Source organism: Trachemys scripta, chromosome 7, assembly GCF_013100865.1.
Source record: "Trachemys scripta elegans isolate TJP31775 chromosome 7, CAS_Tse_1.0, whole genome shotgun sequence".
Lineage (NCBI taxonomy): Eukaryota > Metazoa > Chordata > Testudines > Emydidae > Trachemys > Trachemys scripta.
The window spans coordinates 58,412,320-58,431,995 of NC_048304.1; the positions used below are offsets into that span (position 1 = coordinate 58,412,320).

General features: G+C 50.0%; 1 protein-coding gene across 1 annotated transcript in view; it reads right to left on the reverse strand.

Annotated features, from left to right (window-relative positions):
* ANTXRL (ANTXR like) overlaps positions 1–19,676 on the reverse strand; it is an 85,674-nt gene that overhangs the window by 16,034 nt on the left and 49,964 nt on the right. Inside the window, exons 13-17 of the mRNA XM_034775893.1 lie at positions 16,439–16,534; positions 14,643–14,681; positions 12,804–12,902; positions 11,016–11,183; positions 9,825–9,905 (exon numbers count right to left, since the gene is read on the reverse strand). Coding sequence (XP_034631784.1) covers positions 9,825–9,905; positions 11,016–11,183; positions 12,804–12,902; positions 14,643–14,681; positions 16,439–16,534 — 483 coding nt within the window. The remainder of the gene's footprint in view (positions 1–9,824; positions 9,906–11,015; positions 11,184–12,803; positions 12,903–14,642; positions 14,682–16,438; positions 16,535–19,676) is intronic.

Here is a 19,676-nt window from a genome sequence, read left to right on the forward strand (position 1 = left end):
TCGATGCTAGCAGAAGTTTTAAAGTGTGGAGGGGATCTAGTTAATAAGGGACCGTCCTACTCCACAGCCCAGCTGTTTGGGGGCATTCAGAGTCCGGTCTGCTGGCTCCTCATAGTGAGGCCCATTGGGTATTATAAAGATCACAACGCTAGCAGAGGTTTAAAAAGACAGAGTGTGGTTCCTCGCTGTTTACATGCCCCTTCTGCGAAGTAACCGAGTGCCTCACAAGCATTCTCAATGGGATGATCTTCTCGGCGCTCCGGGGATATTTTATTATCCCAGTTCCGCAAGGGAGGATGGAGGCGTGAAGTGAAGGTCACACAGGGAGTCTGTGGCTGAGCCAGGCACTGAACTGGGGTCTCCAAGCACACCGCCTCACCCACAAGTTCCTCCCTTCTGGCTCATGCTTTGGGGTAGTGCGTACAGTATAGCTGTGCTGGGCCCAGCTAGCAGTGTAGACGGTGAGGCACGGCCTAGGAGAGTAGGGTGCCCTAAGCCTCTGAATCCGAAGACAAATATCCTACATGGGCTCTGTACATGCCCAAGCAGTGCCTCCCACAGCTACGATGCTATTTTTGAGCTATTCCCCGCTGCCTGCCCCTGGCAGAGCCACTCACTGCCGTGTGTAGCCACACACCACAGTGACAAATGTGGATGCAGCCTGCCTTCCCCTGGGGTGTGCTGCTGTCAGCGTAGATGCAGCCCTGGTTCTGTTCTCTCGCCCTAGAATGCAGGCAGCAGGTTCAGCTGTGAGCTGTTATTCTGAAGAGTGCTTTTGGGCTCTGGAGCTGGCTAGCTCCAGATATACCCAGGACAGATAGATGCTGCCAAGCCTACTTGTGGATTCCTTTTCCAAGTCAGAAATCATATAAGAGGGCCTGAGAGAAGTGGTGCAAGAGTGGGAGCTCCCTGCAGGACAGGAAACTCCTTAGGTCACAAATGAGATGTTTCTAGCTGTGAGCGCAGCACATCTGCACAGCTGTGGCAGCACTTGGGCAACTGGCCATGCGCTGTGTATCTTTGTTTCCCACGGTGCCTGTTACAGCTGAGCCCAGCATTACAGATATCGGTCACCACTGCGAAAAGTTACCTGGGCTCCACACGCTCATTGGAACTGACAATGCGAGATCACCTATCGTGGCAGGCGGCGTCTCCTGTCTCTTTAATTTTTCAGCAGCTTATGAAAGTAATTGGCTCCGCAAAGGTTACGGTAAGAAAGCAAGCCCCAGATCCAGGCAGAGTTCTCTGATGAATGGGGTCTGAAAGATGCAAACTCTGCAGTTCCAGCACCTTGTGTAGCTCTGCCAATCGCTACTGGGGCAGCTACAGCGTGTCGCCCAGCAAGGGGCAGGAAATCAGGCTCCAATCCCATTAAAGGCCATTCCTGGGACTTAAAAAGAGCTAATTAGAATGAGCTCCAAACAGCACTGTCCTGCAGGCAGCCAGCAAGGCCTGACAGGCATGTGCTGCCACCAGACACAGGCTGGATCCAACCTGCTGACCACCCTTGGGTAGCAGCCTGGAAATAATTATTAGCAATTAATAATCCTTTGTCTTTCTATAGCAGCTTTCACCTGATGGGTCCTAAGTGCCTGATAGCGATTAACTAAATAAGCCTGCCATCATCCCGTAACCATTTTACAGGTGGGGAAACTGAGGCACAGAGCAGTTAAAGCCAGCAAAAGCAACTGCCCTTTTTGGCCTGAGTCCCTGAAATGCTCTGCAAGCACCATTCCATCCAAGTCAGTGGGGGGCTTGGCCCCTTTGTAACCCACTCCTTGGTGGACAGAGTCAGGGACCCAGTTAGTGACACTCACAAGATCTCAGGCCACTGTTTAAAATACTGGCCTCAAGTTCACACAGGGAGTCAATGGCTAAGTTCTGAATGGGACCCAGGAGTCCTGGCTGCCAGTTACTATATTCCTAGCCAGCCAGCCTTTGATGCCTGTGAAGTGTTCCTCTGATTTTGAGGAATGAGACAAATCCAGGCTAAATTCAGCTTTCAGGTTCTCCTGTGAAGTCAGTTGCTAACTCCTTTCCCCTGGGATGAACCTTGAATATGCAAACTGCTGGCTAATGCTGGGGAAGGCTCACTGACTCACAGCAGAAGGCACTGGGGTCACCCCAGGTGTAAGTGAGGGCAGGATGTGGCCAGTCTGGTGTAAGATTTCACCTCCTTGCAGGTAATTTTCAGAGACAAAAATAAGATCATTTTCTAAAAGCTTCAAGTAAACCAGAGCCATTCGGCTGGGGGAAAAGAATGCCTCTTTTTTTTCAGCCGAGGTTTTTGGTAAACCGAGCTGCGGAGAATTTCCTGGCACAGCATGTGCTGAACTGCAAACCAGAGTGGATTTGCTGAAAGCAGCAACTAAGCTGGCCCTTGGACTGGGCACCTCGCCTTCATCCCAGAGCGAAGGGGGTGGGGAGCCAACATCTGTAACATCCCCAGCTCAGGAACACAGACCCATGATGCCAGCACAGTTGTTAAGGGTGCATGGCTGGCTCCTCCCCTACCCAGGGGCTGCTGGGAGCTGGTATGACCCCGGGTGCAGGCTAGGGCAGCCCCCAAGGTTGCTCTAGTTTACCCCCCTCCCGCAATGACCGGTATGGCACCATATGCAGGAGAGCGGGGGCAGGGAACAGTACTGTTCTCCAACTACTTGCCCCTCCAACCCCACCCATTCTGATCTCCTCCAGGAGGGGGCGGGGACGTCAGAGTTACCATTGCTGGCTCTGCAGGTCCCATGGGAAACCGCCTGCAGCGGGACCCTATTCCACCAGCTGCCCCATCCCAAAGGAGACCAGTGGATTCCTCGGAGGGGACTGGATTCTCCCACACCTTGGGGCATCCTGGACACTTGTGCAAAGCCCATAGGAGATCCCCTCCTCTCCTGCCTTGCACCAGTCGTGATGTTTCACACCCACTTCACAGTGGTGTAGATGAGTACACAAGGAGCAAGAAAGATCAGACCCGTGGGGCTGCTCTGAATGCTCCTCCTGCAGATCGAGAGCAGTATGTGTGAATTGCAGGGGAAACAGTGCTCTATGCCTTTGCTGACATTAATGTAACACCCCCCCCCCCCCCTCATGCTCTCCAAGGACAGGGGTGTCCTTCTCTCCATGCTATAGGTGGGGACAGGGCCAGTGCAAAGATGTTTCACGTCCTAGGCAAAACTTCCACCTTGCGCCCTCCCCGAGTCCTGCGGCAGCTTCCCACCCCCCACTCCCCGCCCGGAGGCCCCCCCCACGGTAGCTCGCCTAAACCTGGCCCGGGGAGCTGTGTGGCAGCTCCCCACCCCAGCTCACCTCTGCTCTGCCCCCACCCCGAGCCCTGCGGCAGCTCCCCATCCCCCCCCCCCCTGAGCCGCCGCCCCCGCCCTGAGGCTCCCCCTCCCCGCAGCAGCTCCCCCGCAGCCCAGGGAGCTGTGCGGCACTCCCCACCCCAGCTCACCTCTGCTCCTCCCCTCCCCGAGCATGCCGTCGCTGCTCCACTTCTCCCGCCTCCCAGGCTTGCAGCGCCAAACAGCTGATTGGCGCCGCAAGCCTGGGAGGGAGAGAAGCAGAGCGAGGCGGTGTGCTCAGGAGAGGAGGCGGAGCAGAGGTGAGCTGGGGCGGGGAGCGGGTCCCCTGTGTGCCGCGCCCCCCCCACTTACTTGCTGCAGCCGGCCCTCCCCGCGCCCCCCTGCCCTAGCTCACCTCCACTCCACCGCCACCCCAGAGCGTGCTTTTGTCCACCCCCAACCACATGGCGCCCTAGGCAGCCGCTTAGTTTGCCTAGTGGTTGCACCGGCCCTGGGTGGGGAAACTGAGGCACAGAGCAAGCCGCCCATGGCCAAATAGCAAATCAATGACAGTGAGGAATAGGACCCAAGCACCCTGACTCTGATGCCCTATTTGCAGGGCCATGCCGCCTCCTCATTGACAAGGCCAGCTGGCACTCCCAGCTATGTGGATCAGAAGGATCTCCGTCCCCAGGGCTGTCAAGCCGGCACCTTTCACCAGCACTAAAATAACGTAACTACAAACCCAGCAGCAGGGCCCCTCTGTGGCCAGACTGCTGAGGAAAGCCCCAGAGTGATCCTAAACCATACACACTCTGTTCCCTCCTCTGCCTCTAGAGAACCACCCACAACCAACGGCCTGTCTGGTAATGAGGGGTTGACACCATGCATGTGTTTCCCCCTTGCTGTCCGATTCCTAGGGAAGAGGAGCTCCTGGCAGGAAACTCGGGTGAGCTGTGCATTCAGCAATGGATGCTTCAGGCAGAGGGACCCTCAGTTCCCACCTGTGAAATGGGGATAGCTCTTCCTTTCTGCCACTTCTTTGGCTGTCTCCTCTATATTGACTGTGAACTCCGTGGGGCAAGGGATCTCTCTCTTTCCGAAGAAGAGGCTAAGCTGGTGGACCTGGGCTTAGCTCCATTTTGCTATGACCATTCCCACCAGCTAAGGAGCCGCTCCATGTGTTCGCACAGCACCTGGCACAATGAGGCCCTGATCTCGGCAGGAGCCTTTAGGTGCTACTGGAATACAGGGATGTGTTATAATCATTCATCTCCCCAAGCAGCAAACTTGGCTTTTTGCCACTGTGGTCACTCCAGGACTGTGCCACTCTGCTCACTGATCTTAGGAGAGGAAGGATAAATTCATCCCCAGTCTAAGTCTGTGCAGTTACAGCAGGGATGGGTTTGACTCAGTGCCATTGGATCACCCAGCACCAGGATTTTTCTTAAGAAGATGCTGATTCCTCTTGGGACGCTTCGAAACCTGTTCAGTACCAAGAGGCCAGGGTTGATTCCCACAGACGTGTTCTATTGCTATGACTGCAGAGGGCCGGCCACCGCTTTGGAACCATATTGAGGAATGGGGCTGTGGGGCGGGGCTCCCACCACCCCAGGGATCCTTGGCAGGGGATCTGAGACTGCAGGTGGGGGGGGGCACCAGGCTGCTTGAGGGGGGGGGAGGGGAAGGGGGGGGGGAGCAGAGGGAAAGCCTCAGGGGTAGGATATTGTAAAGGGAAAGGGATGGGAAAATGTGGGGGCGGGTGACTGTAGGGACTGGGCCAGATGGGGAGACTGGATAGTGTGGAAGGAGGAGGAGAATGGAGAGGCAGCTGGGTTCTCAGAGGAGGCGGCAAGTCCCCTCCCAGCAGCCAGCGGGGCGCTCTGTATTTCTGCCTTAGCTGTCACCTTGAATTTGTCCCTAAAGATGCTCACGCACGCTTTGATGTGGGCAGCTTCCCCAAACAAGGCTCAAAAGAGACCAGGCAAATAAACCTACCTCCCACAGATTTTTAATTTTAAAAAAATCGCATGAGTGGTAAGCTGATCTCATGACCCAACTCATGATTTCTGAATGCCTGGGGCTGGCGATTTGGTAATTGCTTGGTGGTTCCGGCGTTGCCAGAACAGGGAGGAGAGGAAGAGGGCCACATGGATGGGACAGTGAACTGGCCAACCAGGGGTGATGCCTAATATGTTCCCCTCAGGTTCGTCTACAAAGCCAGCGGCAGCGAGCCGCCAACCCAGCTCAACAGATTCAGGCTTAAGGGGCTCGCACATTGGTGCTAAACACAGCTGTGTAGATAGCACTTTTAAGCTGCGGCTCAGGTTGGAGTCTAGCTCTGACTCCTGTCCCCTCCCTAGGCCTCAGAGCCCAAGCTGCAATGTCTAAGCACGAGCCCGGCAAGATCAAGTCTGTTGATCCGGGCACCCTCTGTGCCGTGGGAGTTGTAAGACAAGCCACAAAAAAGCCAGGGACTCATTAAAACATGCAGTGTATTTTCCGGGCGGGGGGGGGGGGGGGCGCGGGGCGGGGAGGAGGGAATCAACTTTTCTTTTTTAAAACTTTTTGTAGCTTTTCATGAAAATGCTGAAACATTTTTTATGTTTTCAATTTTTCGACAAAAAACTGAAAAATGTGGGTGAAAATGGAAATTTCCTCGAGAAAATTTCTGTTGAGTCAAAAAGCCATTTTTCATAACACCCTCCCCCGCAAAAAAAAGAACATTTTTTTATTCTCTCTGCCATGACATTTTATTTCTTTGTAATTTTTTCAACAGTTTCCCAAGAATGGCAGTTCCCAACTTGCACTGATGTACCCAGGCTAGTTCCGCTGGAGCTAGCACACTAAAAATAGCAGCGTCGCTGGGATAGTACAGGAAGTGGCTGGGGCTAGTCAGCCGAGTACATACCCAGGGGCTCAGGCTGCACTGTACTCAGACCAGGGGTGCCAGAACAGGGGGGCCCAGGGAGTCATGGCCCCATCACTTTTTACTGGCCGTAAGGGCAAGCAACTGGGGGGAGGGGGCAAAAAGGACTGAGTGGGGGATGGGGTCTTGGGGGGAAGAGGTGGTGCAGGGCATGGCCTCAGGGGAAGGGGTGGTGCAAGGGCAGGGACTCAGGGATAAGGGGTGGCGTGGAGGGGCAGGACCACAGTTCGGGCACCAGTGACTCCCCCACTTTTAAGGAGCTTCCGTCGCCCCAATTCAGACAGCTGGCCCAAGCTGCCGCCTGTGCTCCCCCCAGCTCCACTGCTAGCTTTAGTGCACTAGGAGGAGCAATGTCTGCGGGAGCTGGGAATTACACACTCGGCTCCAAGTGCAGACAAAGCCTACGAGGAATAATGGAACTGGAAAATTGGAAAACCACATTTGTTTTGCTCAACAAAAGAACCACACAAGGTCACAAAACACCCCCCAACAGAACCCTACAATTTCAATTAAAAGAAGGATTTGGGGGGGAGGAGGGGGAAATTTGGCTGCTTTTTGAAAATTTAAAATAAAATGCAAAACACTTTCCTTTTTGAATTAAAAAATATCCCCGTGTTTCACACACCCCAGTGGCCAGAAACTCACGCCTCGTGCATTCAGTTAGATCTTTGACGGACAGAAACCTTCAATCTTCCTTCAAAGTCCAAGCTGGTTTTGTGCATTCAAGACACAACATCGTGATTCAAGCTGCTCACAAAACACAGCATTACCAACCCCAAGCCTCCCAAAATCACAAGGCTGGCTAAAAAAATCATGACATTTTTTTAAACCAATAGTCAATGTCGTGTTCTTTTTCCCTGCTGGGTATTGAGCTTGTAGGGCTCGTGTTTTCAAGCTTTTCTCTGCCACCACAAAGGCTAGAAATTTATTCTTTTTTTTTTTTAAACAAGGAAACCAAGATTCTCGCATAATCACTTGACTCCAGGAGCTGAGGCTTAAAGAAAAACACCAAATACCGTGAGACTCGGGATAAAGCCAGGAGAGTTGGAAACACAGCAAAATGCGGGGCAGGAGGGAGCAGGATTTTGTCAAAATTCTTGTGAAAAATTTCAAATTTAGAAAATTCAGACCAGCTCTAACCGTGATGGCTGGTAAGCGCATCCTACAAGCTGGGGGAGCATGAAATGAGAACATCGGTTTAGCACTGTCAGTGTGCATAAGAATGAGAGAATGACCATGTCTCCCTCTAGAGGCTGGCTCAGGTGAAGTTAAGAGCCTGCTACTGACTCACATCTAATTGTGTCATTCCTTTAGCTTGCGTGGTAGAGGTTTACACAACGTCTATCAACATGAAAAGTCCTGCAACGCTGTAAGCTCTTCAGGTCAGGGGCTGGGTGTATATTTTTGCATGGGATCTCCATCTCGGTTGGGGGCTCGTAGGAGCTACTGGAACACAAATAATATACAATAATATTGCTCCCTGCAGTGCTGGCTCTTGCAATGAAATAAAGGGATTGAGATGCAACTTCCGCCAGTGCCTTTTTCGGAAAACAGACCCATGCCCAGTCATTTTCTTGTTTCCCTTTCAACATTCTTCAGCGATAGTTAATTTCACAGCCCACAGAACAGAGATGATCCTTATTCTTCCACTGAATGTAACTCAATGAGATTCTTTCCAGCCTATTTCCCCAGATGCACGGTTGATTTTCTAATGTTCCCCCGAATACAACAATCCTTCAGCTCGCTCCATTTTAAATAGTCTCTTTGCTGGTTTCTTTTCCTTCTGCACACAGCAGGGTTGTAGGCAAGTAACTGAGAATCCCTGTTTTGAGTCAGCCCTTTGCATGTTTCTTGACTGCTCTGACAGTGGCAGGACTGTGCTCTGCATGGATAGAAACCTACCAGCAGCACAAGGGAAGGTGGAGGATAGAATCCTACCATACAATGTGCCTGCTATCAAAATACAGCTGGGCCTCAATGGTCTATTCAGAAGCCCAGGGCCGTGCTTAAGAAGTAAATAAGTGACTCTAGTGCAGCTGCCTAAGGAAACGCTGCCTGGTAAACCAGTTAAAAGGCAATTTTACAGAGCAGCGTAGGAAGCTGAGTTTCATTTATGGCACAAAGGAAAAGTGGAGAACGCTGAAGACTAAATACTGATGCGGGAGAGCTCAGCTGTTCCTGGTCCAGGGCACAGCAGCATCTTGCTATGAGCAGGCGGGATGCACCTAATTGGCTTTAAAAGAAAATCGGAGCCACCTTTTCTGTCGATTACTAAGGGTGAAATTCACCTATGTGTGAAAGCCCAGCATGAGGCCACTTCAGCCCCTGTGACAGGCACTTGCAGATTACTATTGCACTGGATATAACTCGGCTGCCCGATTCAGCAACTCCCACCCAGACACTCCCACTGAGAGCGGGGGGGGGGGCCCCCGCTGGCCCGAGAGGGGCACAGAAACGGGGAGAAATAGCTTCACAGTCTTCTCCTCGCAGCCCATCTAAAGCTCCATTGCACAAATCCAGATCAGAGGGTGGGAGGGCCCACGCGAGGAGCAGCCAGTGTCTGGGCAGCGGTTCCCCTCATTAGATCCCTGCCAGAGCTGGTATTACTGTACCAGGGCCTGATGGTGCCTGGTCCTGACTAAACTGCTGCCAAGGAAACCAGGAGGCAGTATGCTGGCACAGGGCACCTGTGTCAATAACCTGGGCTGGTGGCAAGATCTGGGTATGGGAACTCCCTGTCACTTCCACAAGAAGGAAAACCCATGAGTGCAAACATCCCCTGTGTGGATCATTCCTGCAGAGGCCTGCTTGTCTTACAGAAAAGTCCTACAGAATGTAACAGGGGTGAAACCAACAGGGTCCTTCAGAAATTATACTCTATACATCCTATAGTGCCAGATCTTCAGCTGGTGCATATTGGCATAGCTGTGATTCACACCCGCTGAGGATCTGGCCCATGGAACTGAACAAAGCAGGAGATCCTCTCTCTAGAGTTTTAAAGGCCACTTATGGATTGTGGCAGAGAACTATAGCCCAGCACTATAATCCCACAGGAAGGTTATTCTCTGTTCAATTCTAGGGAATTTTCCCAGAAGGGTGGGACGCTGTGTGATTTATGATTTCTCTTACCTGTCATTTAATTCTGCTATTGAATGAGTAAAACATTTTGTGAGCCATTGGTATGCAGGATCCAATATCTATTAACACTTACTATTCTGCACTAAACTAGAACACAACAATCTATTCGAGTGCACAAATGAAAAAACCCAACCCCTGATTCCAGTGCATCTCTGCTTACGGAAGTGAAGGCAAGAAAAAGCATCATGGAGAAGTAACATCAGTCAAGAGATGAATCGGCATCTTCAAATGACCCAGTCTCTACCTGCCTCTGCTCAAAGGACAGCACCAGAGAGACAGTGATTGACCATTAGGGGCAATGCTTTTAAACAGATGCCACTGCAAACATTTTAGCTCATCGTTAAACCTCAGGAACTAGTGATGGATTTTACCCTCAGGGTAATCCAGAGAGAGACAAGCTCTCAAGAAGAGGGAAAAAATGAGCATTACTGCCAACAACAAAGAATCGACATGACAGTGCGTCCATGACAACTTACCTTATCCCCTGGCTGTGGTCTCATAAGAGAGACTTGATCGTAGCCTCGTCGAACCAGAGCCCACAACGCATCAAGTTTGCCCTGGAATCAAACATACGTGACATGACCAACAATGCTTGAGAGAACAATGTGAAATTAAACGACAGTCGACTTGCTGTGATATTACTGTGTGTTTAACCATCGGCATACAGGCTGGCCCGGAGGCCGCTGCTCTTTGTATACTCATTATTATCTGTCTGTGTATTTATAGCATGCCCATCAATGTAATACTGAGTGCCTAGGGGAACCAGCCATTGCACACAATGGAACAAATCCATCCGACTGGAGTTATATCAAGGATGCATCTGGTTTAATATGAACAATTAACATAGATCAGCAGGTTCAGTTAGGTGAACGGGGTTAGACAGCATTAAAGAAAAGACTTGACGAAGAACCAAAGAAGCTTGTGGAAGTCTAATGATGGGTGGACCCATAAAGGAGAAGAGAACAGACTTGGCATAGATAAGCATCCAAAAGACGATCGCTTATTTAATTTTCATAACACTTTGAAATTCACTGGCCATTTCCATTGAGGATTTCAATGTAGGACATGGATATCAGTGAACCAACCCTGCGAGTTAAAGATGCATTATCAGCAGCAGCATCAACTGAGACAGGTTAAGATTTTAAAAGTGTTTAGAAACCTAGAGATGCAGACAGGCACCTGACTCCCACTGATTTCAATGGTGCTTTTGAAAAGCCTCCGAGGTATCTTTCTGCACCGTTAGGTGCCTGAAGACCTTCAAAAACCTGACCCTAACTGGCTTTGCCAAGGCGCATACTGCATCTTTGGCACAGCTGGGCAGGAAGAGAGCTGAAATCTGTGAGTCCCAGTTCAGGGCCGTAACTACACTGCCGTCTTTCCCACCGCCTCTACATCGTCTGCCCCCTCTTGGGTGTGCATCGCCGAGCCAGTGCTGTCCTGAGAACAGATTCTGGGATTTCATGCTGGAATCCAATCAGTGCAGAGGGGCAAAGACGTTACCCAAGCCTTTGTTGTCTAGTGAGATGTCTAGTCTCAGAAATGGGGACCCCTACAATAGTTCTCCCACCCCACAGCCAACCATGAGAAATGTTGTGCTCAGGAACCTGTCCGTGGTAACATGCCTGGTTAACAACGCATGCTTTAAAACTGATGTGCAGACACATTACCTTGATTGGAGTGTACCACTTCCTTTGGGAAGGTGGCTTCCTCACATTGTGTTTCTTTGGCTTGGGCTCCCATGGCTCATACTCCTGCTCTGGCAATTTGATGACGGCGTTTTTGGGCTTCTCTAATTTGGCCCCTTCCTCCGTTGATCCTTTGTCTCCCCACCTCACCTGAAGTAGTAAGAGCACATTGTGAATGCAGAAGCTTCGGTGAGCAGTGCTGGCATACATCTTAACTAGACACGTCTATTATTTAATCTAGTTTCTATCAGTGTTTGTGAAACATGCACCCATTGCTCATGCCTCTGGGAGAACTGACCTTCTTGAAAGCAAAATTACTGTCACAACAATCCATCATGACATGCAGCCACTAACTAGTGAGGAAGGAAAATCCCCTAATTAATTACCAACAATCACCATAAAGAGGAAACTCCAAAAAATCAATTCCTCACCCAATTTCCCAGCCAGCTGTTTAGCCAGCAGGTGCCTCCCATCCAAATCTTTACTTGGGTGAAACCTAGGGTAGTCAGATGCATCTTGCACTAGACCTTGAAGGTCATCAGACATGGTCTATCAAGGTTCCAGAGTCAAAGATCTTGCATTGAAAACAGCCCGGCAGCAATCTGCCAGAGTCTGCATCTTCTGTCAGCACAAATGCCACGAATGGTCTCCCATGGCAGGGGAGAAGCTAACGTTCCTGAGTGGTCTCCACCAATAGCCCCAAGAGGGCACTGCAGCCCTCCAGCTTAGAGGTGACAAAAGTATCCAGGAATGAGGAAGAGCCCTGAAGGGTTCTTGTGAGCAGTAGCTCTCAGACTTGGTGGGCAGTCAGTCGTAGTTTACTAGACTAGGCTCCTCAGCAAAGGACTCTCCATAAGTGCATAGGAGAGGGCTGGATTTCCCTTAATAATACATCTCAATTCATGTCAATAATGGAAGATTACCTTTTTTAAATCTCAGGAAAAACTTCCTAACTGTACGAACAGTAGTCTAGTGGAACAGATGCCTAGGGAGGTCGTGGAAGCTCCTCCACTGGAAGTTTTCAAAAGGAGGATGAAGTTCTCAAATCATGATTTAAAGACTTCAAGTTGCAGAGAATCCACCATTTACACTAGTTTAAACCTGCAAGTTTGTTTAGACACAACAAATCCCACATCTTGGCAGGTGATTAGACCAGATGACCTTTGTAGTCCCTTCTAACCCTACAGTTTTATGATTCTGCCCTTGGGTTCCAACTGACCTCAATGGGAACTGTGTGAATGCATCCCAGGGCAGGATTTGCCCTATGCGGCTACTTAGCCACTTGATTTCAAGAGTCAGAATCTCCCATGGTAAACTGTGCATCAGGTTTCAGTGCCTGATTGTAAAATCCTAACCCCTGAGCTAAGGAGCAATTACTTCTATTCAATTTGGCCAATTAGCGCTAGACCCTCAGCTGGTATAAATTGGCCACACTCCATTGAAGTTATAGTACAAGACCCATTTACACCAGATGAGGATCTGATCCAATAAAGTGAAACTGTTTGGTCCTCATCCCATTCCTCAACCTGCAAATTTGCAATCGCTAATACTTCCAGACACAACTAATTGCACGATGCAAACGATGGCAGCTTGATGGCTGACTCCTGGGCTGGCAGGTGTGATTAGGTAGATGGGTCCTAATTAAAAACCAACCTCCCTATTCCATCATGATAACTCTGTAAAAAGCATTTTAAAAATGTCTTGCCGTGGTTTTCAATTAAAAAGGTTCTGATTGTTTACTGCGACGCAGGAAACAAAAGCGCCTGATACCTCCATCCTCTTAATTCCACCAACACCTCTGCCTCCGTAATAAGATGCGTCCACGGTTGGCCACTTTTTCTTTGGCAATCCATCTTCATCATCTGATTCCTGCGGGAAAGAAGGAGAGTGATCGCTGTTGTTTTCATGCACGCAGCATGGGATGTAAACAAGTGAACATCCTACGGCCCTATCCCTGGCTATCTGGCTTTGTATGTTATATTTATGTGCTGACAGCGAACAAAAGCCTCTTGTCTCTGCAGCTGCAATTTCTCCTAGAGAAGCCAAAGCCGACTGTCTGTTCCCTTCTTCTCATCTCTTCAGGCTGCTTTTATATACAGTCAAATATGCGTAAAGCTTCAAAAATCACAACTGCTTTTTAAGGGGGTAGAAGGCACAGTGGAGATGAATTGCACATTATACTGGCCTTGCTGCTATGTTCCATAGACTATGTCCAACACTTCACCAAATGAAACCCTTTCTTAGCTGTGCTTTGGGAACTGTAACTTGCTAACAGGAGAAAAGGAATCCCTGTGAGCTCACTAACACGCACTTCGGACCATTCTTTCCTCGCAGCTGTACCCGGCTCCTCTGCCCTGTTTGGTTCTTTGCAGCGACGGGCTCAGGCTGCAACCATTTAAATCAGACACTGGATTTTGTACCTTTGGGGGGCTTGGATCTGGCCCATCATAAAGACTGGGGCTGTTTTTTTAGCAAACCCAGCATGTGAAGGAGTCCAGATCTGGGTTCTCTTTCAGAGCCATTGTTCTTTCCTCGCTTAACCTAATTCAGTGCTGGTGAATGATCCTGCACCGACATCCCAGGAGACATGTTGCAGGGTCCTCAGCTGAGGTACATTACTGGAGCTTCATTGCCTCCAATTCAATTTAACCCACCTGCGGAGCATTGAACTGATTTCAGTGGAGCTGGGCCAATTTCTACCAGCTGATGGTCTGACCCCGACACCTGCTGCTGGTGCACAGAATGTGTATGACACAGAGAAGGGCTCAGCAAGGTCTCTCCACAGTACTCCCTCCCCCACCCTCAGGCCTCACGTTAAATTGCCACAGAGTTGCTGCTCGGGACAAATCACAGGCTCACAAAGACAGTAATGGTGGCCTTTGGCAACCTCAAAATGGCAGCTGTGGTTCCCTCCTCAGATGGATGCCAAGTTACAGCAAGTTAGCAGCCAACTGCAGCCTGCTTGTGTGGGTTAGGCAGTTATTTTTGCCACGGATTAACTGTGTGTGTGCGTGTAAGGAGTGGAAACAGGCAGGATGCTCCCCCTCGCCTGAGATCAGGGCCCCATTGTGCACACACTCAGCGAGGAGAGCGTCCGATCGAAATGCACAAAGGGCGAGAGAGGAAGTGATATCAGTAGCAGAACTGGACACAGAATCTCTAGGTCTCCCAAGTCCTGGGCCAGTGACCTAGCCAATAGACAACAGCCTCCTCGCTGCCTTGTACTTGATGATGGACTCTAACCTTTACTCCTTCCTCAGGTTAAATTCCCCTTGAGAACAATGGCAATTTTGCCTGAGCCAGGACTGGAGCACTGAGCACAGCATCTGGGAATACGGTTTTTCATTTGTGCGTGATGCACAGCAGCATGGAACAAAATATAGGTCTGACCGAAAGAGTGATTCTGTAGGCATCTTGCTGGGGGTTATGCAGATATTTTTCCATGGAGGTAGAGCATCCGTGTGCATATGGACCTGAAGGCACAGATAACCCTATCCCAGGAGACAGCCTCAGAGTTGTCATTATGACTCCCACCAAGTTCCCAGCCAATGTGCTGCATTGCAGTGGCTGCAGACAGTAATATTATGGTTTGAAAAATAAAATACTTACAGGCTCTGGGGGCGGCGGTGGCGGAGGCTCCTTGATGACCTACGACATGCAGGCAATGGAAAGAATCGGAGTTAAAGGTACACTTTATATCCCTGTCACAGCCTGTGTCCCCCTGGGCTCGGTCCTTCTCTGTCCCCCTGCGCTCACATTACAGGTTGGCGCAGAAGGATTTGATTTTTATCGGTAAACGTCGATTTCACCGCGCACACACAAACCGGTGAAAAAATATTACCATTGATAATCACTGAAATGTACAGAGAGACAAAGTGAGAACAATGATACCTGAGAGTTTGATTTAAGGATATTTACTTTGTATATTTTGATGTGTGATGTTGACAAGTTGTGCTTTAGTGGTTATAAAACTTTAACTATTTGAATCTCAACGTCTACTGTCATTAAAGGATTATTGTCTGGCCGCTGCCCATTGTTTGCCTCCCCTCCATTGTCTGCCCCCCCAACTTTGAAAAGTTTCCTGCATCGGTGAAAAGTTAAATTGATAAAAATAAAGCTTAAAAATAAACATTGATATCCATTGTCATTATAAAAAATAAAAACTGAATTCTGCCAAGCCTAATTTTAGGTGGGCGACCATCTTTGTATCTACGGTTGTCCTCTCTCTCAGCAGTGATGCTACAGCATTCAGGGCTGGCTCCCTGCACAGTGACCTTTAGTGCCACTGAACAGATCAGCTGGCAGGAGACCGCTGACAGAACAGGATAGCTGGCACCTTTCCTTTGGGACAATGGCTGGCATGCAGTGCGGTATGTGTGATCTCCGCCAGCTAGAGACGGGATCGCAGAGATTCTCCTGCCTGCTGATGAACTGAGCTATCATCAGCCAGCCCTATCCATCTAGACTGGCACGTAACTGGGCCTGACTTGCTTTTCACTTCCCCTGGGCCAGCAGTCAGGAATAATGACACTGAAGCCAGTGTAGTGGCACTGTGGTCAAACTGGCGTAGATGAGTCACCAATGCTTATACACAGGGCTGCCCAGAGGATTCAGGGGGCCTGGGGCAAAGCAATTTTGGGGGCCCCTTCCATTAAAAAAAGTTGCAATACTATAGAATACTATATTCTTGTGGGGGCCCCTGTGGGGCCCGGGGCAAATTGCCCCACTTGCCCCCCGCTCTGGGCAGCCCTGCTTATACACCAGATTGAATCACCCATAATATAGACTCAGATTTTGTGAGTTCAAACTTTCCCTTAACTGAACAGGTCATTTGAGTCCAACGCTACTGCGAAACATTAACCCATGAGTTGAAATGTCCATCATATGAAATGCATTTCCAATGGAAGTAAGAGCATACACACACATATCCTCATCATATCTAGCGCTTTCCATCCCTCGATCTCACAGCACTCTACTAGGAAAACCAGTATCTTTAACCCCATTCCATACAGGTGGGAAATGGAGGCACGGAGAGAGGAAGTGACTTGCCCAAGTCACCCTGCCGCTTGGTGGCAGACCTGGAGATGCAATTCACACCTTCTGATTCCTAGTCCTATACTCTAACAAACCGACCCTGCTGCCTCACTTCAGATTGAGCAAAGCTCTTAATCACCTGCTTAACTTTCAGCACGTACTTGAGTCCCATTGACGTCAATGGGACCAGGCACAGGTTTATGTGCTTTGCTGAATCGGGGCCATACAGATACATCAGTTTATATCCTAAAATGAAGACGATTCATGCCTGCTCCTCTCATTGTCTATTGAACATCTGTCCAGGCTTTTAACCCCAGCTTCTGGCAGAGAGCAGAAAAAACTAAGCCACGAAGATCAAAGTCCATACTCACCACCGTGCAGCACAAAGGCCAGAACCACCAAAGCAGCGCCAAGGCCAGCAATAGGAACAGAATTAAGAGTGCAATGAAAAGGATCGTCCCACTGAGCTGCAAACAAGACAATTGTTTCCAGGTTACCTTAATATGCCACAGGCTAACACCAGCAGGAGACCCTATGGCTGCGCTGTTAGACCTGGAGAAGAGGAGCTGGTTTGCTTCACTACAGGTTTTAATCAGATTATACAAAGACTAGAGAATTAGTGATTATTGTCATTGGGACTGGATTCTACGCTCAGGGACACAAGTTAATATTTCAAGCCCTGATACGGGAACGCATCCCTGTTCAGCAAGGGCATTTATGCACATGCTTGTGTCTCATTGGCTTCAATGGCATTCAAGCACGTGGTTAAGTGATCTGCTGAATCGGAACCCAAGGATGTGATCCTGAAGACAACATTCCCCAGTGTCTCTGGTGGGACATTTTGCCTGATTTCCGCCTGCAGGATCGTTCTATGGATACTCAGGCATGCAGCGAGCCATGACTGACTGTATCTTCCAATCCCTTAACTGTACAAATGGGCCATTTTGCTATAATACTCTCATTCATGGGGCAATAAATTAGGTGCAGGTGACATGTTTGACATCCATACTATGCCAATCTTTGGAACAAAGAGTTTACGTTCTTGCCTCCTGTATTCAAACTGCTTCCTGATGTAGACAGTGTTCTAGCCTGGTAGGCATTTAATGCCACATTGTCAAGTACTCAGCACCCATAATTGGGGCTACGATTTTAAAAGGGACCAACAACCAGCGGCTCTCACTGTGACACTTGTGTAGACATGCACCCAAAGCCACTGAGCACTTCTGAAAAATCGGCCACTGGTTTTGGTGTCTATATCAGAGCCAAGCTCTTTGGATTGTGAGTTCTGAGCCCTTCTGAAAATTCTGGTCTTCATGGGTTAATCTGGAAAGTCTTGCGAAACCAATCACTAGTTGTATCCCTCTCCAGATTTTTGTAATAAAACACTCACCCTAAGTGACACCGCACAGGCCCCTGTGCACTGTCTGCAGCCTAACACAACCTCTTCAAGGAACAAAGAGCCTTTCTGACAAAAAATAACCCTTGCTACAAGATGGAATGTTGCATGCTAGGATCTGTAGTTTCCATGGGCTGCATCAGGCCAGCTAGTGATGTTAAGAGCTAGCAGTAAAACTTTAGCCCTGCTGCCCTAGTGATCCTATTATCCATGCTAATGGAAACCTTCTCAAAGTCAATTACATTATATCAAAGTTTGTGTTGGATGATCTCAGTGTCATAAGAGTAACAGGGCCAGCCTGCTGAAAAATTGCAAAACCTGGGAGTGAAATGGAGGAGGGGCTAGGAGCAGATTAGATAAGATTGTTAGGAAATAGGTAATATAAGACTGGAAATAGGTTGGTGGAGGGGCTGGAGAGGAAACCTCAGGAGGAAGGGGAAGAGAAGACACTTACTGTACAGAAAAGGACAGAGGAGCCAGCTGAGAATGAGGGCCGAGGAGGCCAGCATGCTGCCGTTCACAGCAAAGGAAACGGGAGAGAAAGGAAATGGAAGGATCCTCTAAAACGATAAAGAAAGAACTGAATGCATGAGATTCCACACAAGCCTGAAAACATATTTGCAAAGAGTGGGCCAGACTCTCAGCAGTGCAATCTGATTTCAATGGAGCTAGGCTGCTGCTCATCAGCTGAGAATCGGGCCCCTGGTCTTGCTTGTTTTTAAGCTACAAGTGACTTGGAGTGCTGGTGAAAAGTGGCAGATTGACAGCCTTGGAGATTGCAGTCCTCTGTTTACCCCAAGGCAATGGCAATGCATGCCTTCCCCAGCAGCCTGGCTGAGCTCTGACCTGCCGGGACCCCCACTAGGGCTAAGAGTTCAATCTCCATTAGAAGCACATGAAGCACCAGTAACCAAATGCACAGTGAAGTAAAATTCACAGTCCATAACCAACCCAAAACTGGGCCTATCATTGCAAAAGGTTTTGCTGCAGCAGCCCGAGATGGCTTTGCAGGGGACGTAGGTGTAAAATGCGTGCTGTCTGGGTGTAAAATCCCCATCTCATTGCAATCCTTGCAAAGTTGGGAGGGGGTTTTGAAACCAGGTGAAATGGAAAAAATGTCCCTGCTGAATTCCAAGTGACTAAACACTGCGACTTTCCCACAGCTCTGGGATTTAATTTCCCAGCATGGTTGCTAAAAAAGTCAGACACCTTCGCCACATGGATTTCGGCACCCATTCCTTTCATGGCCTCTGCGCTGACGCTGCCACAAAGGGGCCCAATGAAGGAATACTATGTGTGATGACAGCTCTGTGACATAGCCTGTAACCATCAACCCCTTTGAATAGCCATCAGGCCGCACCGACACTGAGCAGAACTAAGCTCACCTTGACACCCATGACCTTGGTGTAAAATGCTTGTTATCCAGCTATTAGGGCAAACCTCCTATCACTTCAACTCATGGGTCCAGATCCTAGCCTGGTGTAAACTAGGGTTACCATATCTCATAAATAAAAAAAGAGGACCCTCCACGGGCCATGGCCCCGCCCATTTCCCCACCCTAGCCCCGCCCCTTCCCCACCCTAACTCCGCCCCCTCCTCCCTCCCACTCCCAGCCAGGGGGAAAGGGCTGCCCCAGTGCTACCAGCATCACGGTTTCCCGGGCAGCCCCCAGACCCTGCGCNAAGGGCTGCCCCAGTGCTACCAGCATCACGGTTTCCCGGGCAGCCCCTATGCCTCCGGACCCTGTGCCCCCAGCCGGGCACTTCCCCTCCGGGGCTCCGGCGGCTCTGCGTAACTTACACTGTATAATTACACAGAGCCGAAGAGGAGCAGAGCCCCCTCAGCTGGAGGCTCTGCTCCTCTTAGGCTCTGTTTAAGAGCCGGGCTGCTCCAGCGCTACCGGCTTTGGGCAGCCCCCGTGCCTCCGGACCCTGCGCCGCCGGAGCCCGGGAGGGGAAGTGCCCGGCTGGGGGAGCAGGGTCCGGAGGCATGGGGCTACCCGAAGCCGGTAGCTCTCAGGCAGCCCGGTTCTTAAACAGAGCCTCCAGGGGCTGGGGCTCTGTGTAACTGACACTGTGTCAGTTACACAGAGCCCCGGGGGCTGGAGGCTCCAGTCGCCCCAGCTCTGTTTAAGAGCCAGGCTGCCTGAGCGCTACCGGCTTCGGGCAGCCCCTGTGCCTCCGGACCCTGCGCCCCCAGCCGGGCACTTCCCC